The following is a 27433-nucleotide window of genomic DNA, read 5'->3' as shown; positions in this document are numbered from 1 at the left end:
ATAGTTTATTGGCTGGGTAGATATTGCAAGGTAAAAAGCCAAGCTATGAAGATGAGAGATGAGGACGGCATGTGGAATTGTACTTGGAGAGTCCCCATTTAACATTGCAAGACTCTCAGGGTTTCCAGGGCCTGAAACATGTCCCATCAATGATTGTACAGTCTTGTGAGTCAACCAAAGCTACATTTATTACCATTGTCAGCACAAGCTTTGCCACAAGTGTGGTAAGCATGGGCACCTGGCAGAAGTGTGTCATATGTGGGGAATTTAGAGAATGTGCGCACACGTGAACAATGTACCAATAGAGGAAAGTGCAAACTCTGGGGAGACTCAGATCAACTTTTCAGAAATTGCCCTGAATTCTTTTCCATCAGATTAAAGGCTGGAACGGCAAAAGTGCAAGGAAAAAAAAAGATAAAAGGAGAGAATAAAAAATATAAGAGAAAGATTCAAAGAGAAAAGGAAAATTTTGAACTGTGAAACTCATTACCCCAGTATTAGAAACAGGTGAGGTGGAAGAAATCCCCGTTTCCGTGCCAAAATCTGTTAATGACGAAGAGGAAACAGGTCGGGACGGGGAGGGGCCAGTACAATCAAAGGGGAGTCATTGGGAATGCAGTCATCTGCAAGAAATGCCCACAAGTAATCCGAGCGAGACAAGCTCACAACAGACCGAAAATGATGATCCAATCTGCTGTGCACCAAAAACCAAAAGCATCAGAACTTCCCTCTGGGTACTTGCGAGGCTCAAAAAAATAGGAAAGCCCCTGAATTCTGATAGTTCTAGCATGAATCATGAGCGTTTCCTCCTAGTTCACCAAATTATTATTATTTAAATACAGTGCTAGCGTCAACGCCAAAACCTTGTATTACTATGAATTTAATATTGCAGGAAAGACCATCATCAAGAGTTAAAAAAAAAAAAAAAACATGGAAAAATCTGTACTCATTAACTGCTGATGTAAAGGAAGAACTAAAACCTCCGGAAATACCAGAACAGCTGTCTTTAAAATAGATTTGAATTGGAGATTCCTTGTGTGTTTTAATTTTTAAAATCATACCCACGACTCTCAGTTTTTCTACTATCAATGTTAGAAGTGTAAAGTCAAAGATGAGACCCCAAGTGTTTTATCCTTCCTTCAAACCATAAAGTCAGATGTGTTTTTAATTCAACAATGTGGCCCACCTTTTTTTTTCAAATGTTACAAACAATAGGAGGATATGTGCCCACCCCCGTCACTCCTGAGTGGCTTAAATGAAAATAAAAATGATGGAGTGGCTATTTTAATAAATAACTCACTCCCGTGGTAAGTTGAAGGGGAACACAGTGGTGAAAGATGGAAGAGTGCTGCTAGCACACTTGAATTATATGGGATAATATTTAAATCTTAAATATTTTTGGTATTAATGATAAAAAGGACAGTTCTTTTAGAAAATTTGCAGTCTTATGTGTTGGGTAGGGTACAACTTCTTATGGGTGGAGATTTTAATTGCATGCTCAAACGACATGACAGAAATGGAGCTGGGGATTATTTTAAAGTTGACAACGTTGTATAGTGATGGACAATCTGGAATCTCATGAACCATGCAGACAGTTACTCATTGTGTCATCCAAAGATTTCTCTTTGTGTCATTCATCTTGTTCTTCAATGACCCCTGCTGCGCACCGAGCAGTGTTGCAGATGTATTTGAGAATAAATCTTATGTCGCTTTCAAGAAGTATTAACTTCTCATAACAGTTAATGTTTATTAATACTAATATAACATTTTCTCACAACACATTAAGAGAAACAAAGATGGTTCATGAACCACTGTCACATTTTATTGGGTATTTTCTGTTGGTCACGTGCCAATGTCGTCACTGGCACACGCCTCGAAACGAAACTTCATTTTCCACACCAACTTTTACTAGACACAGGTTTGGAAGTCGCACGGACTTTGCGCATCGCTACTAATGCATAGATCTGTATGTTATACATGCTGCTACCAAAGGGTTTGTTCGCTCGCGTGTGCCACCCACAATGAATTTGTTTAGTTGCACCAATTGAAATGCACTTATTTCCTTTACTCGTTAGAGTAATTGAATTGTCGGATTAAAAAGGCAAAGTAAAATGCGTTTCATTCGCTGGTTAGTCTTGCATGATAATGTGAGTGACCAGGAATGGCGGCGTTTGACTGACAACGTCACTAACCAATCACCAATTAGCCGGTACTGTGAGGCGGAGACTATTTTAAAGTACAGTTGTGCATTCTTCAAGATGGCGGGCCTCCTTATAATTTTACTTGAATAGGACACGTGTAATAGCGATATAGGATTCGAGGAGGCTGTTAAATTATATGTGTTGGTGAGTATTCACGCAAGCTCACGTAAGAATGAAAGGCTTAGGTAATGAAATTATGATAGTATGTGGCCTGCGTTGGCTCACTGCTCGCCACTTAGCATTGATGCTAATGCTAGCGGGGCCCTGCTCATCTTATGTATGTAGGTACATCGTTTACTGCACTGAATACGATATGGCTTGCATCGTCGTTATAGTAATTGATTCATAACTGCTTTTCGTAGTTAGGTATTATAACATTGACGATGACCGTGAACATATGTTTGCTGATTATGCTTTCACTGTTAATTTTCTTCCTAGCTGCCAGAGGAATCCACAGGAGAATGGTGATCATTGTCTTGATCCCACATTAGGCTGAATGCATTGTGATTTCCAATAATTGAGACAGTGATTCTGAAAGCTGTCTACATTAATGAAAAGAACAATGTAGTCAGCTTAGCATATCCATCTCTGATAACGTGTTTTTTGTTCTGGAATGTGCCTCTGCATGCATTCTGCTTTTAGTTAACAAATAATCAGGGTAGACTTGAGTTTATACATTGATTTAAAGAACTTTGAATTCTCAATTAATTAAAAAATGGAAATAGATGAGATTCTTCCACCTCTCCCTTTGGAGCCACCTCATGATTTTGGCCAAGATGAAGGCAGAGCACCTCCACCACCTCCCCTGCAAACGTCCAGTGACGCAGAGGTAATGGACGTTAGCTCTGGTGGTGATGGATACATATGCACCCTAGAGGATGGGGAACCCAAAGCACAGCACCCCCTCAGCACTGGCACAATTGTTTTCTGTAGCCAGCCCTCAAATGAGGCCAGTCACTCCAACCCACTGTGCCCTAGAACAGCTCGTCATGCCCCCCCTGTAACCAAGTTCCGACCAGATCTCAAACTGCTCAGGGATGTTAAGGTTCGTGTTCGCTTCACTGAAAGCAGTTGTAGTAAAGACAGGAAGGTTTTGTATACAGGTGAAGGGCAAGAGAGCTGTAGTGATGACTGTTTAGACAATGTGAATGGTGAGCTGGCTTTCTCAAGTGATCAGCAAATAACAGAAGGTAGTTCAAGAACAGCAGATGGAGCAGGTAGGGTTGATGAGCCTGAGGTAGACCATGAGAACAAAGTAGAGTATGCTGTGCTGGATGAGTTGGATGACATCTATGAAAATTTCGTGGATAATGAAGATGAAGAAAGTGGCGGCTTTAAGTCCGAGGTCATACTTCAACAAGAGCAAGCAGACGATGAGTCCATGGCTTACACATATGAGGTAGGTCTATCCCCTTACCATTGTCAAAATGTCTTGTCTTACCATAAAATGTCGGTCTAATGCCGTCATTTCAAGATATGTGTTCATACTAACACATCTCTTTAACAACATGGCAACACTTCATCAGTAGCAGTGTAATGCAGTATGCATTTGAACATAATGCCATTTAACCTAAAGCTCAAGGACAGAGATGTGACTCGCAGGTGAGATCCCCCTTAAAACTTTACTGTTTCTCCCCTTCAATCTCTGTTCCATATCCATCAAGGGTCAAAATTCCAAAACGAAACTACAACAGCTTGTTAAAGTGGAAGACGTTTCTGTGATTCTGCTTTGGTCAGTGCTTTAAGAGACAAACGATTTACAGAATTTGGCCTATTCCTTCATAGTATGCTGCCATTGCATTATCTGAGGCTTTGCATTGTCAGCTGACTACTGTTGATTTTAAGAGGTTATTTTGTGGCTAGTGGGAGAGGTACTGTATAATCAAAATGAAAGGTAAGGTAACAAAGCTCATTGTAAATGGACAGTCTTGTGGAAAAAGTATTTGGCCCCCTTCTGTTTTTTTTTTTCACATACATCACACAAGATTTTAAATCCATCCATTCATTTTCTTTACCGCCTATCCTCACAAGAGTCGCGGGGCATGCCACAGCCTATCACAGCTGTCAATGGGCAGGAGGTGGAGTACACCCTGAACTGGTTGCCAGCCAATCAAAGGGCACGTGGAGACAAACAGCCGCAGTCAAAATCACACCTAGGGGCAATTTAGAGTGTCCAATTAATGTTGGATGTTTTTGGGATGTGGGAGGAAACCGGAGTGCCTGGAGGAAACCCATGCATACATGGGGAGAACTTGCAAACTCCACACAGGTGGGTCCAGGATCGGACCTGGGACTACAGAACCGTGAGGCCAACACTTTCCAGCTGATCTACCGTGCTGCCAGGTTTCAAATCATCAAAACAATTTTAATATCACTCAGACAACGCAAGGAAATACAAAATCCATTTCTCAAATGATAATTCAGTTGACTAAGCCATAAAAAATCCAAACCTTTCTGAATCTCTCTTAAAATGTAATTTCCCCTGTACCTAATATCTGGTTGTGCCACTCTTGGCAGCAGTTTGCGATTATTAGTGATGAGTCTTTCACATTGCTCTGGAGGAATTTTGTCCCACTCTTTGCAGAATTATTCCAACTCCTCCAGATTGTAGGGTTTTTTTTTTTTTTTTTTTTTTTTTTCATGAACTGCCATTTAAGGTCACACCACAGCATTTCAATCCAGACTTTGACTTGGCCACTCCAAAACCTTAATTATTATTATTTTTTTTTTTTATCTATTCAGAGGTGTACTTGCTGTTGCGTTTTGGGTCGTTGTCCTGCTGCATGATCCATGAGCCCTTGAGATTGAGGACACAAACTCATGGCCAGACAGTTCTCCTTCAGGATTTTTTGGTATACAGCAGAATTCATTGTCCCATCAATCACAGCAAGTTGTCCTGGTCCTCAGATAGCAAAGCAGCCCCAGACCATCTCATTGCCACCACCATGATTCACTGTTGGCAAAATGTTCTTTTTATCAAATGCTGTGCCATTTTTACACGAGATGTAACGGGCCACGCACATGAGAAAAAGTTCAGTTTTTGACTCGTCAATGTTATGCCAAAAGTCTTGATGTTCATCAAGATGTTGTTTGGCAAATGTGAGGCGAGCCTTTGTATTTGTTGCTTACAGTGGGGTTTTCGCCTGGGAATTCTCCCCTTGGTGCCATTTTTGGCGAGTGACTTTCTAATGGTAGAGTCATGAACGCTGATGTTAACTGAGGCCATTGAAACTTGCAGGTCTTTAGATGTTGGATGAGTTGTCGTCGCACTGTTGGAGTAATTTTACTGTTCCCAGTTTTTTCGATTTTATGGATAATGACTGACAGTGATTCGCTGCAGCCCCAAAACCTTGGAAATGGCTTTGGACCGTTTACCAGGCTCACCTGTCCTAAATTTGTAGTTAGTCACAGTGTGATTTAATAAGCGGGAGGGATTATTTAAATTTTTACAAAGGTTCAGAAAGGTTGGTATTTTTTTTTTTTTGTGCCTTTAATAAATTGAGTTGACGTTTGAAAACTACATTGTGTATTTCCACTGGTTGTGTGTGAGTATTAAAATTGGTTTGACTTAAAACCTTTGTGTGTGATAGATATATGTAAAAAAATAACAGAAATCAGGAAGGGCCAATTACTTTTTTGCAGCGCTGTAAGCTTGAAATCAAAAGTACACCAAAAATTGTCAGTTTATTAAAATAAGAGTACCGAGATTCCTTTATTTTTTTTTTTTTTGCTCTTTTGGCAAAAAAAAAAATGAAACTGATGAAGAGAACCATTTGATTTAACAATCAAATTGTGGGAGGAAATGGATTGGATGCATTTTTCATCAATGCTTCAAATCAAGATTTTTTTTTTTCTTTCAGCTTGTCCCGTTGGGGGGTCGCCACAGCTTTTTCCATCTGAGACTATCTTGTACATCTTCCTCTCTTTACACCCACTGGCCTCATGTCTTCCCTCACAACATCAATCAACCTTTTCTTTGGTTTTCCTCTCACTCTTTTGCCTCGCAGCTCCATCCTCAGCACCCTTCTACCAATATATTCACTCTTTCGCCTTTGGACATGTCCAAACAATCGAAGTCTGCCCTCTCGAGCTTTGTTTCCAAAACTTCCAACTTTGGCTGTCCCTCTGATTAGCTCATTTCTAATCCTATCCAACCTGCTCACTCTGAGCAAGAACCTCAACATCTTCATTTCTGCCACCTCCAGTTCTGCTTCCTGTTGTCTCTTCAGTACCACAGTCTCTAATCTGTACATCATGGCCGGCCTCACCACTGTTTTATAAAATTTGCCCTTCATCCTAGCAGAGACTCTTCTGTCACATAGCACACCAGACACCTTCTCCAGCTGTTCCAACATGCTTAGACCCATTTCTTCACTTCCTTACCACACTCACCATTGCTCTGGTTTGTTGATCCAGAGTATTTGAAGTCGTCCACATGCGCTATCTCTTTTCCCTGCAGCCTCACTCTTCCCCCTCCACTTTTCTCATTCACGCACATATATTCTGTTTTACTGCAGGTAATCTTCATTCCTCTCCTTTCCAGTCCAATTGTTCCTCTACCTGCTCCCTGATTTCACTGCATATCACATCATCATCTGCGAACATCAAAGTCCAAGGGGATTCCAGTCTAATCTGTCAGCCTATCCATTGCCACAGCATTACATTACCACAAATCAAGATTTAATTGTGGAAATTTTTACGTATGCTCTCAACCAGCACCATGTGCAATGTATGACTGAATTGTTTGGGTGTTATTCTCATCCTGAAGCTCTTGACCAAATTTAACTCTTTCAGGAGGAATTTGACAATGACGTTGACGCTCTGCTCGAGGAGGGCATGCCGGTCCCCAAAAAGATGCGTCCAGCTGAGAATAAATATGATGCGGACAGTGATCATCAGTCAGATGGAGAAGGCAGTGTTCAACCCATGATGACCAAAATTAAAACTGTCTTGAAAAGTAAGTGGGAAATGTGTATTTATATATTCAATCATGTGATAAACAGTGGGATTGGGCAGGAGTGGGAGCGAAAATTATAGGGCCCAGGCGGAAATTAGGACAACAAATTCACTGGCAGTAGAAACAGTGATGCAGTCACTCACATTTGAAAAATGTACGGGTGTGGTCAGTCATGGCCGCAGATAAAGTTGCGGATGTGATTAGGGATGGAACCTCAAGACTTTAAAATAATTTACTGGATTAATATAACATTACTGTAAATTAAAAATAAAATAAATAATAAAATAGAAAACAAATTTCAATCTCAGAAATGATAATTTCAACTGATATTGCTAGAACATAATATAAAACGGTATTTACAATTTTTCATAAATAAAAATTCTTGATCTAACAAACTTTATCTGAACAAAAGTCAAATGCACTAGCCTGTCAAGGAATAAACACGAATGGTCTATACCCGCAATGTTTTGAAAATGCTGAAAGTTTAATTCAACATAATCGGCATTAGTGGCAACAAACTAGCGATACATTGTAACAAACATTCCTGTCGGCAATCGTGATGTATTGCTGGGGGGTAGGGGTGCACGCATCGCCGCGACTTCCGTAAATAGGAGGCTGGCTTGCTAGAATGCGCCTTTGTGAGTGCGCTCGACGTACTGGCCACACCTGAATCAAGCTACGAGGTGGATGATAGTCTTTTTTTTTTTGGGGGGGGGGCACGCTTTCACACTGCCTCGCAATCAACTCATTGAGAACCCCTAGTGTAACTGAATTTCTTTTGACATGGCTCATGTTGATGACTTTCGACGTAATTGCGCTTGCAGTACGTGAAGCAGCTCGGAACATGCGCTTTTGGCATCGCTTCTGTACATGCTCAGTATAGTTAACTTGCATTTCCTGTTTCCGGGTTTATGAAATAAACACATAAATTAATGTCAAGACTACACAAAATAAGCAATGTCTTTCAATATCTATTTTTTCTACTCTTAACAAATTTTACGCACATGATTTTTCGTGCTGGACTGTGCAGATTTGCAAGCACGATCGTGCTCACAGTTACTGGTGATAGAATTTTAGCTCACAATTGGGAGGGAATAAGATCAATCTCTGTAGCAGTTGGGAGTCTAAACTCACTCCTGTGTCAGGCCCTAATGCCATCCCCTCTCATCACCTCTCAGGAATATTTTGTCAGAAACTTATGTCATGGCCAAAAGAAACACATCACCTGAAACACTTGAACAAGAGTTTATATTACCGTGATTTCTCGAGTATAATGTGCATTCCCAAAGTTGACCTAAATTTTTTTAGGAAAACCCTTCTACCAATGTGCAATGCGCACCACCAATTTGCTGCTACTCATATGCTCAGAATATTAGGAATGATCTGTATTTATATTTTAAGTTTGTACTTGTATTGATTTTCAAAAAACTGTCCGTACATCAATCATTAATAATAATGTGCATGTGCTGATGTTGCGGTAATATAATCTCGGGAAGGGCCACAGGACACGCTTGTCTTGGTCCCTGTAATTGTCAGAACAGAATTCCTCAACCAACTAAAATAAATGCTCAATGATGGCACAACATTTTAATAATACTGTTAACACATATTTCAGTCTTAAAAATATAAACTCTTTAGCATTGTTTATTAAACACTGCATTAAATATTTTTGCGTAAAACGTTTGTGCATAGATCAGTTTATCCACGACATTACACATCCTTGGCCAAGCCTTCAAACGAAGCAATATGACTCATCTCCAATCCGAAAAAGATCCATAGTAGCTTTATTTGGTGCATCACTGTGAAACTCATCATTGATGACTTGAAATATTTCTTTAATCCCAAGAGTTTTGGTTGCGCAGCGCAACATCTCCCCCTCCATTCAGCTACAATCCGTAGTATCGTTCACTATTCAGGTGGCTATCAAAACAACGTGAGCTCAAACTACAGTATGTGGAAACGAGTGTAAAGGGCAAATTTTTTTTAAAGCGACCATTTCAATTGTGTGTGCTCTTTTTATTTATTTATTTTTTTTTTTAAGTGTCACAATAACGCTCTTACTACATAGTTTAAGCTCATGTTGTTTTGATACCCACCTGAAGCCATTGAGGCGAGTCATCGTTGTTTCGGACTGCGGCGCGACTTCTGGGTTGCCGGCATCATCAGCACGAGTGATGACACATTTCTTTTAAAAGCAGCTGCACAACTAGCTGTTCTAGCCGACATTTGTTTTCTTAGTTTTTCTTTAAGTTTAAACAAACTCATGGGCAGTAGTTTCTGATCTTTGATGCAGTAGCAACAAGCATGCTATGCTAACAATAAAAAAAGAAAGATCCCGAAGGAGCTCTGAGAGCTCAGTTTGGGGGTGCACATTACTGTAGTGTGTGTGTGTGTGTGTGTGTGTGTGTGTGTGTGGTGTGTGTGTGTGTGTGTGTGTGTGTGTGTGTGTGTGTGTGTGTGTGTGTGTGTGTGTGTGTGTGGTTGTGTGTGTGTGTGTGTGTGTGTGTGTGTGTGTGTGTGTGTGTGTGAGAGAGACGTCAGACATCGAATATCATATAGAAATGTATATGTATACATTTTTTTTACCATGCTGTGTACCTGTATACGACTTTACAATGTGATTGTATTTTTTATTTTTCATCCATACCTAAATTTTTATGCACTCTAACTTTTTGAAAATATTTTTGGAAAAATTTGCATATTATTTTTGAGAAATTACGGTATGTTTTGTTTTAAGAAACCACATGTATCCATCCATCCATCCATTCACCCACCCAATTTCTTCTACTTACCTTAGGTCGGGTTGTGGGGGCAGTGGCTTTAGCAGGGAAGCCCAGACGTCCCTCTCCAGTCACTGTGATTTGACGGGCGTGGTTGCGCTCACGCGCCATCGCACTCTCAAATCTGCTCAGTCGAGCACGAAAAATCACACCTGTAAAATTTATTACTAATAGAAATACATAGATATTGAAAGACGTTGCTTATTATTTGTCGTCTTGACCAATGCAATTGCGCACTTGTACATTCTCAGCGCACATAAACGATCCAGCAGTGAACCACAGCCTGACTTTTTTTATTTTTTATTTTTTTTTTTAATTTTATTTTATTTTTTTTTAAAACACGGAAGCACATGGTCTCCTGCTTGTTTACCTCTCTCTGCCCCCTCTGGCTCTTACAGGGTTACACTCACAATTACAAACACCACTCGTGCTTTAGTTAGCAACACAGTCTGGGCAAAAGTGATGGCAAAAAAAAAAAAAGATGCTGTTGTTTTAATGAATGTCGGAGTATGTGAATAATAATAATGAAGAAAAAGTGGTGAAACTGGATGAGATTTTCTCTTGAGTAAAAAAGGTCTGGTCTGAAGCCAAAGTAGAAAGTACAGGATGACATGGTGTATAATGTTAAAATTCCACCTTGGCAGAGCCTTATAGAGGATGAAAGCACAGACAATACAGTGCACAAAAAGCTAATTCTGTATTTTAAATATAGGAGGCAACATAACTTTAACTTTAAAACTGTTCGGAAGCATCATTCAGCTTTCAACATGCATTGCTAAAGATATTCTGCTAGCAATAATTCAGTTTTACAGCAAGAAAAACAGATGAGATCATTGTGGGTTAAAAAAAAGAAAACTGGAGGCGACATTTCAAATTTACATTTCATAGTGTGGTTAGCAATGTATTTTTTTGTTGTCATTTCATTGCAAGTTTTCAAAAACACAAAATTGTTCTTGAAATTTTCTGATGGTGATGTTAATGCTGTAGTCTGAATCTATTAAGGCATGTAACTTCAATGGATAACACCGATCTGACCACAGTGCATATGCCTGATGTTGCTCACAGTGGTAAAAGGGAGCGCTCACGGGGTTAGCATGTTTGCTTAGACACGTCAAAAATTAGAGGGAACGTTGATCATGAGCCATGTCAAATAATATTCAGTTACACTGAAAACATTTCTGAGATATAACGCGGGTAAAGTTTCAGTATCTAACTATAATAAGTATGAGATTATTTACTTAGACTTGATCTAAATTCTCATGTTAGACTCAGATGTGATTTTTCCATTTATAGGCAGAAGGCCATCTTTTTAAATTGCATGGATTAAAAAAATAAAATACATTCTAGACCAATGCAACTATGAACTTGTCACGTATTCTCAGCGCACATGAAAACCAATCCAGCAGTGAACTGCAGCCTGCCCCTTTTTTTTTTTTTTTTTTCCCCCCCTTCCTGCTAGTTTACCTGACTCCTCAGGTGCTTAAAGGGTTACACTCATAATTACAAACATCACCAGTGCTTTAGTTTGGAACACAGTCTGGGCAACGTAAAGCAAAGAGTTAGACATGCTGCTTGTTTATTCTTGCTAATAATGGTAATGAAAAAATAAATTGCTGTTGCTTTAATGAATGTCGGGGTATGTGAATAATAGAAGAAAAAGCGGTGAAACTGGTTGAGATTTTCTCTTTTCTGAGTAAAAAAAAAAAAAAAAAAAAGATCTGGTCTGAAGCCAATCAGAAAGTACAAGATGAGATGGTGTATAATGTTAAAATTTCTTCGTGGCACAGCCTGATTGAGGATGAAAACACAGACAATACAGTGCACAGAAAGCTAATTCTGATTTTTAAATATAGGAGGCAACATACATTGAAGAAAATATTTGAACACCCTACTATTTTGCAAGTTCTCCCACTTAGAAATCAAGGAGGGGTCTGAAATTTTCATCGTAGGTGCATGTCCACTGTGAGATAGATTATATAAAAAGAGAAACCCAGAAATCACAGTGAATGATTTTTTTTTTTTTTTAACAATTTCGCAACAGCTGCAAATATTTGCAGCCTAAAACTGCAGCTAGCATCTCAGCAGTTAAACAGTGCTTAGTAAAAGGCAAATAAGGAGGGCTTTCTGCCAATAACAGTGGTTTGGCTCCCCCGAAAAATCACCAAATAGCTGAATATGCCTGTTGTTTAGGACCATGCTACCCTGAGAACGCCTGATCTCGTCAGATTTTGGAAGCTCAGTGGGTTTAGCCCTGGTTAGTACATGGATGCAGGACCGCCTGGGAATACCAGGTGGTGTAAGCTTCTCTTCCCGGCTAAATGCAGAGGTGTTGCGTCAGGAAGTGCATCCGGCGTAAAAAAATATGGCAACAAATATGCGTTCATCTAAGATGACACGCTTTGGCGACACCTAATGGGACAAAGTGAAAGGAAAAGAAGAATAATTTGTGTGATACAGCTGCAAATAAATATTTGAACACCTGTCTATCAGTGAGAATTGTGACCCTCAAAGATCTGTTAGTCCGCCTTTCAATGGAATCCTAAGGCATTACCAACCAAGCCCAGAAACATGGTCTCTCCAGCGAGTCTTGGGGCGACACCGGGGTCTCCTCCTGATGGGACATGCCCGGAAGACCTCATCAAGTAGGCGTTCAGGAGACATTCAAAACAGATGCCCGAGCCACCTGATCTGGCCCCTCTCAATTTGGAGGAGGAGCGACTCTACTCTAAGCCCCTCCTGGATAACCAAACTTTTCACCCTATCTCTTAAGAGCCCAGAAACCCTGCAGAGGAAACTCATTTCGGCCGCTTGTATCCGGGCTCTGTTTCTTTCAGTTATGATTCACAGTTTGTGACCATAAGTGAGGGTAGTAACGTAGATCGACCTGTAAATAGAGAGCTTCGGCTTTTGGCTTAGTTCCTTCACCACAACGGACCGATACAAAGCATACGGTGCACCGATCCGCTTTTCGATCTTTGGTTTTATTCTTCCCTCACTCGTGAACCCACAATATTTGGGAATTTTGGACACTGCCACTTGAGCCAACATCTCATCCCTGACCTGAAGACGGAAAGCCTCCCTTTTCCAAATTTGGGCCATTGTCTCAGAATTGGAGGTGGTTATTCTCATTCCAGCCTCTTCACACTTAGCTGCGTACCACTCCAGTCAGGGTTTGCAATCACGGCTTTATGTAGCCAACAGAAAAAAATGCAGAGATGCAATGCTGAGGCCATCAAACTGGACACCATCGATGCCTTGGCTGCGCCTAGTAATTCTGTCTATAAAAGTTAGGAATAGAATTGGTGACAAAGGGCAGCCTTGGCGGGGTCCAACCCTCACCAGAAAGAAGCCTGACTTACTGCCGGCAATGCAGACCAAACTCTGACACCAGTTGCACCGAGATCGAACTGCCTGTATCAGGGAGTTCACGCCCCATACTCCTGAAGCACCCCCCACAGAACTCCTAAGGGAGATGGCCGCCTTCTCCAAGTCCACAAAACACATGTACACTGGTTTGCCGAACTCCCATGCACCCTCAGGACTCTGCCGAAGGTAAAGAGCTGGTCCACTATTCCACGGCCAGGACGAAAAACTGAATCCGAGATTCGACTTCCCGACGGACCCTCCTCTCCAGTACCCCTGAATAGGCCTTACCAGGGAGGCTGAGGAGTGTGATTTCCCCCTATAGTTGGAACACACACTGCGGTCCCCCTTCTTAAAATGGGGGACCCCAACCCTGTCTGCCAATCCAGAGGCACTGTCCCCGATGTCCACACAATCTTGCAGAGGCGTGTCAACCAGGATAGCCTGACAACATCCAGAGCCTTAAAGAACTCTGAACATATCTCATCCACCCATGGGGCCTTGCCACCAAAGAGGTTTTTAACTACCTCGGTGACCTCAAGCCCAGAGATAGGAAAACCCACCTCAGAGCCCTGTTAGTGTTAGCGTGGCGCTAGTGTTAGCGTTAGTCACAGGTGTCAAACTCAAGGCCCGGGGACCAGATGCGGCCCACCACATCATTTTATGTGCCCCACAAAGGCAAATCATGTGTATCAACTTCCATGATTTTTTTTTTTTTTTTAATTTGAACCAAAATTTTAAACTGTCATATCATAAATGACGCTGAGATATCCCAAGAGTTTTTGTTTTACTAAATGTTAAAAATAGTTGGAAAACCCATTACCCTTGATTTCTGATTCCAAAACTAGTTGATAAATTTAATGTGTAAATTAAAATCAAAGATTTTCGTGGTTCCATTCATAATGGCCCTCTGACAGGAACCGTAACTACAATGTGGTCCGCGATAAAAATTAGTTTGACACCCCTGGCGTTACGGTTAGGGCGGCAGCACAAGTGTTAAACTCCTTATACAGTCTTTCTAAATATAAAAAATGTAAATATCTCTTATTTCAATGTGGGCACTTGCGGCTTTTACACAGCTGCGGCCCATGTATGTACCAAATTGTATTTCTTTTATAAATGTACTGGGTGAGGCTTATAACCAGGTGCGCTCTGTAGGGCTGTCGAATTATTGTAACCATAACAATAGAAGCCATGGCAGCTGGCCATTAAAAAAATAAAATAAAGAAATTGGAGTACTTGGTCTCTTTGCATATGCACTTGATTCTGCACCCTTATATAGTTCAGAATCACTTGATTTTGTGTGTGTGCCTGTGCATTAACATACTAGGTCGAGGACGTCCACCCACTGAGCCACTTCCTGATGGATGGATTATGACTTTCCACAACTCAGGCATTCCAGTCTATCTCCACAGAGAAACTAGAGTAGTAACTTGGTCCAGACCCTACTTCCTTGGAACTGGCAGCATAAGGGTAAGAATCAGCACAATGTTACATATTTTAGTACTTCATCACAAAAGTAGTAACTTCCTGTCGTTGAAAGACTGTAATCGTTGATGGTGAATAGCGGTAGAGTGGTCATCTCCCATCTCAAAGTTGTGGGTTTTATCCAACTTCTTGATCATCTATATTCCATCTATTTTCCTTATCACTACGGTGACAGGCGTGCTGGAACCTGTACCTTCAGGCAAGAGGCGGGGTACACGCTGAACTGGTTGCTAGCCAATGTCACGGCACATAAACAAAGCAAAGCAAATTTATTTGTATAGCGCATTTCATACACAAGGTAACTCAAAGCTTCACATGATTAAAAGCATTCAAATATATAAATAAAAATATTTGAAAAAGTACAAAACTGTTTTTAGTAGAGGGGGGGCTATAATTCTACAAAATGTCAGGAATGAATTCAAATTAACCACATACCCATAAAAACTACATTTTTCGACATAATTTTTCAGTTAGAGTTGGCTTCTCTTGGCTACTGGCATATATGTGAAAACCGCAGATATGCGCATTTTTGCCTAAATAAAACATTGAGAAAGTTCATCATTATCATGTAGACCATACATGGCCAAAACTGAATGCATGCCTTCAATTACTCATTTGACTAGTGAAGGTCTACAAGATTTAAAGGAAAACTTGCCACTTGATTGACCATTGACAATACCAAGTTACCGTCTGACCACTAGTAAGTGAATTCAACATTGATACACTACCAACAATCCGCCAAATTTGGAGTATGTTGAAGAACATCAGTGCACATTCCCTAAAGCTTGTTGCTGAGAGAGTAATAGAAGCAAAAGAGGGTGCAGTCATTACGCATGCCACGGACTCCACTACCAGAAAAGTAGTAGGAGCATTTGCACCAGCAGGCTTGCATATCAATAAAGATAAGTTCCTCTTCTAGGGATTGCTACAGAAACCACTGAAAATACAGCAGATCCAATAGCAGTTGACGTTAAGCTTCTAGAAGTTGCATCTGGAAATACAGCAGAGGAACTCTACAAAGCTGTAGATGTTCACATGACTGACTCCACTGCTCACAACAAAGGTGTGGCGGCTGCACTGGCAATTATGTTCAACTGAGATGAAACAGCTGGACAAATCTTTTGTGATAGTCTCACAACACTTGGATTTGATCGTGGTATGTCCAAAGTTGTCAACAGTTATTGAGGATAAGATGGGAATGCAAAACCTATTCAATGGTTTCCTTTTAGACCTGGATGTTGATCAAAGAAAAGATACAGTCTCCATGACAACTGTCTCCTGGGCACTGAGTCTCTTTGGACCAGACAACATTCAAAAACCATGGAACTACTATAAGGATTTCAAAGTCTCCATGCAGCAGAAAGCCAAGCCAACTCATTTATTTCTAATGAAGAATGCCCGTTTTGGTGCGCTTTCAAAATCATGTGCTATCATCTGCCATCACTGGGATGATTTCAGGAGCTTCCTGAGTAGCCATGAGTACATTACCAACAAGCTAGCCACGCTTGTTCGAGATGCGTTGGCTCTTTAATATGTCAAAGTGGTTATTGCTGTTGTTGCTGCCTTTGGCTTGCACCTTGTTGCTCCATTTCATGCAAAGACAATTTCAAGCAAAGGAACCCATACAACCCTTGCAGAATTCTTTGCATAACTCCACAGTGATCTCCAGAACACAGAAGTTGATGAATTCTTCTGTTTCCAGCAACCTACTTTAAGTGGAATTTCTCAGATTCTCTTTGATGCAGTCAAGGCAAACTGCAAGCTTGATGTAGTCGAATCTGTCTAAGAGATGGCAACTACACGTACCAAAGAATGTGTATCTTTGGCAAACAGAATTCTTCCCAAAATGGCTGATCTCCTTGGCATGCAGAGGGGCAAATACGATTTTGGAGGATATGAGAGAGAATATTCAGTGTTTGAACGGGCCTAGAATGTCGACAAGGCTTGTGTTCACAACTTGCAGTTGGAAAGGCAGTGTGGAGATACAGATCAGCGGCTCAAGAAGAAACCTAGTTAGGACACTGTATCTCGTGGCAATATACTAAAGCTGACTAAAGACTTGCGCCAAACTGATGCTTCAAGTGATTTCCGTAAAATGGGCCCAGTGGTCAAGATTATGGATCATATAACTGCAGACTGGAACAAACGCCAGCAGGATCTTAGAGCTGCTGGGTTTAGTAAGAAGGAAGCTAATCTGCTGCACGTTGAGAACGGAAAAAAAAATATTTGACAGACTGAAGGACCAAGGCAGACCATTCACAGCAGCTGATTGTTGATGAGTACCTTCAGAATACAGAAGATGACCTAAAGACAAAGACCAAGAGAATGAAAGACGCCAGAGATACCTCACTGTCACTACCCCGAACAAGCCATGTCTTCAGGATGTTCAACACTGAAGGTCAAAAGCGGAGGATGCTGACTCCTGAACAGTTTGGTGACAATTTTAAGGTTCTGTTAGGCAAGACCGAGGACAGATCTACAGTTACACTGTCAGAATTTAGTTTGGCCATGGAGCAACTTCCCTGACACTATATCCAATAGCTGAATGTGAATAGCCTGACATGTCAGACATACAAGGATGCATACTGAATATTTCTGCAAAATAACGATTTTAAGGATATAGTCATGCATTTCATAAAATGAAAGTAGCTGCAAGAAGCAAAATCACAGTGAGAAATAACATTTAGATATCTTCTTTATGTACAATAGTTTTATTTAAACTCATTCCCGGATGTTTTTCCTCCAATAAGGGATTTATAGCCTCCCCCTACTTTTAGTGTAAAAAATATCACTGAAAAGCGGAAGTCCTTATAACGCACAAGATTATCTGGATTTGAAAACTCACATAGGGCTGACGTCACCTCTGTTGGCAACTTATTCAATTTTTTGGCATCATAATAGGTGAATGCTGCTTCACCATGTTTGCTTTGGACTCTGCACTCCATTATTAGACCTGAGTCAGTCGATCTCAGAGCCCTAGTGGGTTTTTATACCATTAGCATCTTTCATATATTCAGGACATAAGCCATTTAGGGATTTATAGACCAGTAGCAGAAGTTTCAAATCTGTTCTAAAACAGACTGGCCCACACCTTTTGGACTCTCATTCACACATACGGGCAATTTAGAGTCTCCAGTAAACCTATGAATGTATTTACGATGTGGGAGAAAACGGCATGGCCTATACCCACCATCTATATTAACACTAGCAATTTCAAACGAGGGAATTGGGTATTTGAAGTGCTCTTTAACCTATTTGTCTTGAAACCCTTCATCTGCCATTGTGATCTAGAAACATGATCCTCCAACCAGCAGCATCCCCTGCTTACACTATAAGAAGATGAAGGAACATGATGAGAAGGAACTGAATGGTGTTGTCAATTCTCAAGCAGAGGAGTCCCCTATTAAGCCCACAGCAGAGGCAAATGGAGATGCACATGTAGCGAACTCTGACAACACAGCTGAGGTGCATGATAATGTGCCTGTCTCAAGTCCTGCAAACGGTGACCTAGAGGGTGAGGGCATTACAAACAATGGTCAGCCTGGTAAAGAGACCCAACCGTGCGACATTGCTCAAGGAGCCCTTGGACAAGTCAGGGCCAAAGTGGAGGTGTGCAAGGATGAGTCAATTGGTAAGAGTTTCACTGGAAGACTCTGGTTCAGGCTGACTTATGTTTATGCAGGATCAATTTCAAGTTAGCTTCTAACTCAATAATATGAGCAAATGCAGTATGCATTAGGGTGAATCTGGTCCCCTGACATCTTTCAAAATCAACAATCTTTTTTTCTGGAGGTGAGGTTCATCATGTAAGAGCTGTGTTTCAAATTTGAACGAAATCAAATCGTGTTTAGGGGTTCCTTATGGAAATCGAATTTTTCGAAATTAGTCGGATTTTGGTAAAGAATAGTCAATCAGCAATGCGGCCATTTTCCAGGAAAAACATTTCTAAGCTATCGTCGAGAACGTCAGGACATTCCCCGGAACGTTCAGAAGCACTCATGAAATTCTTGAGACGATTGACCTCTCAGCCCTAGTTGGTGTTTACCTAACAGTTAACGCAAAGTCATTGAACTGTCAACATGGCTGCTGCGAAACAGAGAGACCCGTGGTATTTTTCGCTTGGGACCGTCCCAACCGCGGATGATAAAGCCATCAAAGGAGCCAAACTTCCTTCCAGAAAACAGATTCTTCTGTCATTCATTGCTTCAAAAGAGGAATTCCAAACGCAAGACCTCACCAAGCCTATCAGGGAAGCCGCAAAATCTGTCGTTCAGGAAGTCGTGATTTTTTTTTTTTTTTTACCAGAAAGCGAGGATACCAACATTTGCGGAAAACAAGATGTCGGAGAAGATTGAATCGTTATACGCTCTGATATGCAAGAGCTGATGAAAATTCCGAAAGATCGATGATTGATTGTCAATAAGACCGCTTAAACGCATCAAAGATTTCAAATCCGGGTTGGAGGAGACGTTGCCATTCTGGCCACGTGATGTCTTCGATCGTATTTTGAATGAAGAAGACCCCCTGTTCCTGAAAAACATGATGGAGACCAGGACAAACGTGATGGAAGGCATTGATTCAAACTTGGCCACAACCGAGAAGAAAGTCACGGAGCGTATCAAACAAAACACCATGCGCATTAAGAGAGAACGGCAACGACAGTTTGAGACAGAAGTGAATAAGGAACTGGTCGAAGACCCCGACGAGTCATCCAAAACAGATGATTCAGACAAACTCGCTCCATCAACATCGACTAGACTTCCCCATAGAAGACTGAAGAAGACTGGCTCAGATATACACGTTGATGTGCTGAAATCACCGAAATTAGTTTCAACAGCAATGAGGAACACTATTTCTCCTACTGCACTAGCGGCAACAGTAGAATCTCTCACCAGCTCATGTGATGGCACTACATCTGCAGGAAACTTGAACCCGGTGCAGTCCTACCGGTACCGGAAGGACGCAGCCGCCAACATTGTTGAGAGAATCCAGACAGACTGGGTTCCTCCCCGACCAGCAGCAAATCACTGGGATGGCAAACTAATGGAGACGTTACCTGATAACTGATCTTCTTTGTAAAGCTACGCTCGATCTAGCGGAGACATGGAACTATAGTGGCAATATTTCAGCTATGGTATTTGATAGCACCAGTGCTAATACGGGACATCTCACAGCTGGCTGCATTTGCATCCAGGAAAACCTCGGGAAAGCTCTGTTGTGGTCGGCCTGTCGAAGACATGGGTGAAATCTTACTCACAAAGGCTTGGGATGCTCTGGGTGTGGAAGTATCGTAAAGCGAAGACATGTCAGTGTTTACGAAATTCAGGGACAGGTACTCGGAACTGGATTTGACTGCTGAGCTGACGAGAGACAGCAGTTCGGATCCTTTTATGCTGGAGCAGCGACATCGCCTAATTGAACTTCTGACAACCATCAAGACAGGCACTGGTGACCCCAACTCGGCTGCTGTGAACTTGTTACCGCGAGGCAACTACCGAGAACTGCTAGACTTGGTTTTAGTTTACCGAGGAGAGGACAATACTTCCAACTTTCAGAAACCCGGTGCGACACACAAAGCTCGCTGGATGGCGAAACTTTTGCATGCGATCAAAATGATTCTTTTAAGAAATTGTCCCAGATTTAAAGGATAGACTCTTATCAAAGTCTGTCATGGATAAAGTGGCAAGATTTGTGACTTTTGTGACGCACATTTATGTGCCGTGATGGCTCATGTGTCCTATGAGCTCGGAAGCGCCAATCAATGATTTACAATTGGCTAAAAATTTGACAATTTGTGAATATTGATCCAGTGATGGCTAAAGCCGTTTTGAAGGGGTTCATGAATCGCGACTGGTACTTGGTGTCTCTTCAGTGACAGTCTCACCAAGACAGAGAAACGTGAAATAGCGGAAACAATTATCTCATTACCAAAGAAACCACATAATGAGTCCGCACAGGACTAGTTACGGGAAACCAATTTTCCCCCGTTTTGACCCTCAACATACAAAGTTGAAAGATTTGTATTCATGCGATTCTTTGAATTACTTGATATAGACACTGATTTTCTTCATGAAGATCCTGAACAATGGCAGTCAATGGAAAACTACTGAAAACATCAATCTGTAATCCGAAACCTGAGGGTGACTAACGACAGCGCCGAGAGAGGTGTAAAACTAGCTGCCGAATTTCTAAAGTCCGCTAAAATAGAAAAAAACCTACCAAAATGTGTATGTGTAAAATGTGTATATGTATATATTTATATGTGTGTGTGTGTGTGTGTATATATGTGTGTGTGTGTGTGTGTATATATGTGTGTGTGTGTGTGTATATATGTGTATATATATGTATGTGTGTGTTTGTGTATATATATATATATGTGTGTGTATAGTTGTGGAAAATGACGGGAAACCTATACCAAACCAACGGAAGAAAATGAAAACCAAAATTGAAAATTGGTATTTGCATTTGTAGACGAACTGAGAAAAATTTAACATTTTACTATTGCAGCGTTCTGTAGGTACATTTCGGGATGTATGTTTTGAATGATGGATGTTTATTTGAATGAATATTTTACAAATACATTTTAATCTTTCCTTTTGGCTATTTTTTTATGAAATCACAGATATTTTATTGATTGCAGTCCACTGATGCTCGTAGTAATGTAGGTTTTTTGTCAATTTGACTGCAATGTTGAGATTTCCATCGCGATGAGGAACCCCTAAACATTAAAATATTTCATCCGAATTTCACCATTTTACTTTTGATATCAAGCCTCACGCTAGAAAAAAGTTCAGTTCAAAAGACTAAATTTTTCAAAATCAAGGGGGACCAGATTACCCTAGTATGCATGGTATTTGATTAAGAGCTTTTTTTCCCCTAAGGGTATATTTAATAAACTACAGCGCTAATGGAATAAATACTTTACAGAACTTGAAGACTTTCGCCTGTACCTGGAAAAGTGCTTTGACTTTGAACAAGTGACTGTGAAAAAGTTCCGCACGTGGGCTGAGCGAAGGCAGTTTAACAGAGACATGAAGAGAAAACAGGCTGAATCAGAGAGGCCAATCCTGCCGGCAAATCAGAAACTCATCACACTGTCAGTCCAAGACGCCCCTACTAAGAAAGGTAGAATAAAGTATATTATACATGTTTGATTTTTGAATGAATGAGTCTGACTTGCATGATGTATTTATTTCACCGTTATGGTAAACCTAATTGTTGTCTGTCATTACTAAATGGAAAATAACATGCTGTTCTGTTAATGAATATTCTAGAATAGAAAACATGAAAACACTATCAATTTTGTTTTAGACTTACAGAAATGAAATAAATCATTTTCTTATTGACTTATTTTTTTATTCATCAGAATTTGTCATAAATCCGAATGGGAAGTCTGAAGTTTGCATCTTGCATGAATATATGCAGCGTGTCCTAAAAGTTCGGCCTGTTTACAACTTCTTCGAATGTGGTAAGTTTTGCCTTGGGGAAAAAAAACATTCAAGCCGCCTGAAACATTTGAGTTGAAGTTGAAAGCTTGGTCACTCATCAAGCCATGTTTTTGCAGAGAACCCAAGTGAACCCTTTGGCGCGTCTGTCATTATAGACGGCGTCACCTACGGCACAGGGACAGCAAGTAGTAAAAAACTTGCCAAGAATAAAGCAGGTAAAATGTTCCCTAAGGATAATGCATATCGCAACACCATACAAAGTGGCGTCACTGTAGTGGGGCGACATGCTATTTCGGTCAACTTACTCTGACAGTTTTATGTATTCCGCAGCAAGAGCCACACTGGAAATCCTGATCCCTGACTTTGTGAAGCAGACTTCTGATGAAAAGCCCATTGAGGCAGATGAACTTGAGGTACTTTCACCCCTTCCTTAATAGCGATATTGGATAAATAAATGTGTATCAACAACTGTGTAAAGGAGAATGTCTCTGGCCAGAAATGACAGTAGCAGTAACATTATGTTCTGCCCCACAGTATTTTAATCATATCAGTATAGAAGACTCAAGAGTGTATGAGCTGACCAACAAAGCGGGGCTTCTTTCACCATATCAGATACTTCATGAGTGCCTTAAAAGGTAATGTAGCACTCACACAAGCAGTGCCATGAGTAGTTCAGCTATAGAAAGCAATAGTAACATTGTGTGGTAAAGTCAAATCATTACACAGCAGAGTAAAAGCAGAAGGAATATCAAGAAAGACTGACCTTTTTGGACAAATCTGCCATCTTCCTTACTTATTTTGTGCCAACATGATCTTGGCATGCAGTTTTCTTTCTACGCTATTAACTATTCTCTTAACTTTTCTTCCTGCAGAAATCATGGGATGGGAGACACTAGCATAAAATTTGAGGTGATACCAGGGAAAAATCAGAAGAGTGAATATGTGATGACTTGTGGGAAGCATACTGTGCGTGGTTGGTGTAAGTAGTTGCCTTTCCTCCAAATTTTGAGTGCCGCGACTGTATAAATGGAGTCGTTTTAAGATCGATAGCTCATTTTAGTTTTGTTAAATATAAATTGTTGTTAAATGTGCTCTGAGTCAGATGGTTATGAAACTTGAATGGACACCCTCTGACTCGACAGTGCGTTAATTTTCTTTTGGCACTGCACCCAGGCAAAAACAAGAGGGTTGGCAAACAGTTAGCATCTCAGAAGATCTTGCAGATGCTTCATCCTCATGTGAAAAACTGGGGATCGCTGCTGCGAATGTATGGCCGAGAGAGTAATAAAATGGTCAAGAAGGTAGGCCTCAAGTTCTGATTGAATCCATATTTTTTTAGACAATTGTATTTTCGTCAAGCTTAAAAGTTCATGTAAATTTCATGTGGCTCTCTGCTACGTAGCTCAAAGTACAAGATGAGGTTGCTGTGTATGTATCTCAATTGGATGTACCTGTTTTATAATATAGGAGAGCTCAGACAAGAGTGTGATCGAGCTGCAGCAGTTTGCCAAAAAGAACAAACCAAACCTTCATATTTTAAACAAATTGCAAGAAGAGATGAGGAAACTGGCCGCACAAAGGGTAAGTAGTTCAAGGATCAAATACGTAATGTAAGGCACAGTCGGTAATGTACAGTCCTTGCCAAAAGTTTGGTCAGTTCCATAGCCTTTGGTGAATACTGAAGACTTTGGTGTTTTAGATTAAAAGATGAAGGGACAAATATTCAGAATTCCAGCTTTTATTTCATGGTATTTATATCTTGATGTTAAACATCTCTTGGGAGTACACCTTTTGTTTGAACCTGCCCACTTTCCAAGTGAGCAAAACACACAAGTTCATCTGTGAAGCATAGTTACGGTAATGTTTCTAGAATGGGCTTACAAGTCTTTGTTGGTTACGTAACTCATGATGGTAGCGCCAGAACGAAATGTCAAGCTTACAAAACCACTTTGTCTGGCAATTTACTGAAAAATACATCCAAACTAATGCGGAGAAGATTCGTAATGCAGCAATGCCAACACCACAAAAAGAAATCAGGGGGGCGAAAGTGCAAGGTTTTAGACTGGCTAAATCCTTCACTGGACCTCTAACTCAATACACCATCCATTTTTACCTCCTAAGGAGGGACTGAATGGAGAAACCCCCAGAAACAAAACAGAGAGACACTGCAGTAAATGCCTGGAGAAGTACTTCAAATGAAAAATGCAACATTCTGGTGAAGTCAGTCGGTCACTGGCTTAACGCAGTTATTGTAAATAAGGGTTATGCCACTAAAAAAGTTATTTACTTGAAATTAATTTAATATTGCCTTTTCCAGTACTTTTGATCACTTGAAAAGTGGGTGGCTTAAAACAAAAGGTGTTCTGTTGTTTAACACATTTACAGTTAAATACCATGAAATGAAAGCTGGAATTCTGAACCTTATTCATCTCTATTCATCTTTTGAGCTGAAACCCAAATGTCTTCAGTGTACAACAAAAACAAAGAAATTGACCTTGCTTCTCCAATACTTTGATATAGGGCATCTTCATCTTGAGGAAAGGAAGGTCAAGGAAGAGTATCGCAGATAGATTTGCTGAGCAAGTGTTGCTGGAGAAGTATCATTTCTCAAATGTTTTTCCAAAAATATTTTCAAAAGTCAATATATTTCGGTTTGGATGAAAACTAAAAAATACAATAACATTGTATAGTCGTATACAGGCACATAGTGGTTAAAAAAGGTATACATATCGATTTTGATATATTTGATGTCTTGTTACACATTTCTAAAAATTACAGTAATGAACTCTGACCTCCTGGGGGGGATCTTTGCAATTGACCCCTCCGTATAGGGCACTTAACCACGCCTCCTGAAGTGACGTCACGCCACGTGCACTGACGTAAGACAAACAGTAAAAATGGCAAATACAATACAATACATTCTGAACTGAGACAGAATCCATGCTTCTGATTTCATTCAAATCAACGATATATTATAGATTCTAAATACAATACATTCTTAACTGAGAGAGACGCCATGCTTCTGATTTCATTCAATCATTCACACGTAGCAGTGTTATGCCAGCAGAGAACGTCTCATTCATTTATACGAGACTTGTATTAAAAATCAAATTTAGGGATACCTTCGTGCAAACACATTCTGGTTAACTTTCGGCCGCGAGCCAGCAAGAAATCGATACGTTTGTGCAGTCCGATCATCGCTAAATATCGCTCACCAAAGAATAAGTGTCAATCGTTCACACATAGCGGTGTTATGCTAGCGGAGAACGTCTCATTCATTTATACAAGACGTGTATTAAAAATCAAATTTAGGGGATATCTACGTGCAAACAGTCTGGTTAAGCTTCGGCCGCAAGCCAGCAAGAAATCAATGTTTGTGCAGTCCGATCATCGCTAAATAGCGCGCAACGAAGAATAAGTGTGTCAATCGTTCACACGTAGCGGTGTTATGCTAGCGGAGAACGTCTCATTCATTTATACGAGACGTGTATTAAAAATCAAATTTAGGGCATATCTTCGTGCAAACAGTCTGGTTAAGCTTCGGCCGCAAGCCAGCAAGAAATCAATACATTTGTGCAGTCCGATCATCGGTAAATATCGCTCAACAAAGAATAAGTGTGTCAATCGTTCACACGTAGCGGTGTTATGCTAGCGGAGAACGTCTCATTCATTTATACGAGACGTGTATTAAAAATCAAATTTAGGGCATATCTTCGTGCAAACACAGTCTGGTTAAGCTTCGGCCGCGAGCCAGCAAGAAATCAATGTTTGTGCAGTCCGATCATCGCAAAATATCGCTCAACACAGATCAAGTGTGTCAATCATTCACACGCAGCATTGTTATGCTAGCGAAGAACTTCGAATTCATTTATACGAGACATGCATTGAAAATCAAATATAGGGCATACCTTCGTGCAAACATGTGTTCCGGTGGATATTAGATGGATTTAGTTGATGATGCGGTCTTCCACAAAGTTTGATCCATCGAAGGCATTTTTTGTACTGGGTCTTCGGTTTTGGAAAGGGTACGAATCGAACTCCACCAACTAGCCTTTCAGGATACCTGTCGTCACTATTACAAAGTCCGTGACTACACCTCTTAACCATATTTTTTGTTAAATAACCCAAATACGCGATAAAACGCTAACTAAACCTATACTGGACCATGCAATGTTGTCTGAGAAAATGGCGGGAGCAAAAAAACGGGCTTTGGTTTATGCAGATCTCTGGCCTCTGATTGGTCAGTGACGCGGATTGCGCAATATCCACGGAGGGGTCAATTTATGGTTGTTAGCATAGCACATTTGTTGCTACAGCAACAAACATCAGAAACTACTGCCCATGAGTTTGTTTTAACTTAAAGGAAGACAAAAAAAATGTCGACTACAAGGATTAGTTGTGTAGCCGCTTTTAAAAGAAATATCATCACTGCTGCCGGGATAGTGCACGCAATTCAAATGCTGGCTTTTTACGCTCATTTCTATGTAGTTTGAGCTCTTGTTTTTAGAGTGACCTGACACCAATAAGAGCTGTTACAGATTATAGCCGAATGGGGGCAAGATGCTGTGCTGTTAGCATGGCGCACCTTCCCCTCAAAGTGCAGACAATAATGAGGAATAAAGGGAACAAAGATTCTTGGGATTCAGAAAATGTTTCCTCACAAATGCCATAGATGGCACAGAGGATGACTTGGTGTGGGAGCAAGATGGGATCACTGTTCATGAAGGCAGGAGGCAGCAGAACTGAACCAAGTCTCAATGATGAGTTCGACAGTGATGCACCAAAGGTAGCTACGATGGATATTTTTCAGATTGGAGAGGAGTCAGATGCTTCTTTTGAAGTTGTGGCCAAGGATGTGTAATGTAGTGAAAAAACTGCACTATGCACAAATATGTAATTCAATTTATTTAAGACTGTAATATGTGTTAACAGTATTAATCAAATGTTATGCCATCTCCGAGCACTTATTTTAGATGGTTGAGGGATTCTGACAATGGTAGGGACCACGACAAGCATGTCCTGTGATTTATTTTATTTATTTATTTATTTTAAATACAAGTGCAAACTTAGTAAAATAAAGGTAATTCCTAATATTTTGAGCATATGGCTAGCAGGAAATTGGTGGTGCCATTGTACATTGGGTGTAGGGTTTTTTTTTTTTATAGGTCAACTTTGGGGGGGTGCGCATGAAACTTC

At 40.6% G+C, this 27433-nt stretch overlaps 1 protein-coding gene across 2 annotated transcripts in view; it reads left to right on the top strand.

Moving 5' to 3' along the window:
• The first annotated feature begins 1924 nt into the window (after nucleotides 1-1924).
• dgcr8 (DGCR8 microprocessor complex subunit) overlaps nucleotides 1925-27433 on the top strand; it is a 28175-nt gene continuing 2666 nt past the window's right edge. Inside the window, exons 1-13 of one of the 2 annotated variants that reach the window (XM_061818615.1) lie at nucleotides 1925-2345; nucleotides 2640-3600; nucleotides 6996-7158; nucleotides 14632-14774; nucleotides 18081-18420; nucleotides 21717-21914; nucleotides 22156-22257; nucleotides 22354-22452; nucleotides 22568-22650; nucleotides 22772-22872; nucleotides 23110-23216; nucleotides 23411-23538; nucleotides 23705-23818. In XM_061818615.1, the coding sequence (XP_061674599.1) occupies nucleotides 2917-3600; nucleotides 6996-7158; nucleotides 14632-14774; nucleotides 18081-18420; nucleotides 21717-21914; nucleotides 22156-22257; nucleotides 22354-22452; nucleotides 22568-22650; nucleotides 22772-22872; nucleotides 23110-23216; nucleotides 23411-23538; nucleotides 23705-23818 (2262 nt within the window). In that variant the 5' untranslated portion in view covers nucleotides 1925-2345; nucleotides 2640-2916. The remainder of the gene's footprint in view (nucleotides 2346-2639; nucleotides 3601-6995; nucleotides 7159-14631; nucleotides 14775-18080; nucleotides 18421-21716; nucleotides 21915-22155; nucleotides 22258-22353; nucleotides 22453-22567; nucleotides 22651-22771; nucleotides 22873-23109; nucleotides 23217-23410; nucleotides 23539-23704; nucleotides 23819-27433) is intronic. The other variant, XM_061818616.1, reaches the window with a different exon arrangement.

The sequence above is a fragment of the Syngnathoides biaculeatus genome, chromosome 4 (genome assembly GCF_019802595.1).
Source record: "Syngnathoides biaculeatus isolate LvHL_M chromosome 4, ASM1980259v1, whole genome shotgun sequence".
In the NCBI taxonomy this organism is placed as follows: domain Eukaryota; kingdom Metazoa; phylum Chordata; class Actinopteri; order Syngnathiformes; family Syngnathidae; genus Syngnathoides; species Syngnathoides biaculeatus.
This window is presented reverse-complemented; position numbering and strand designations above follow the sequence as displayed.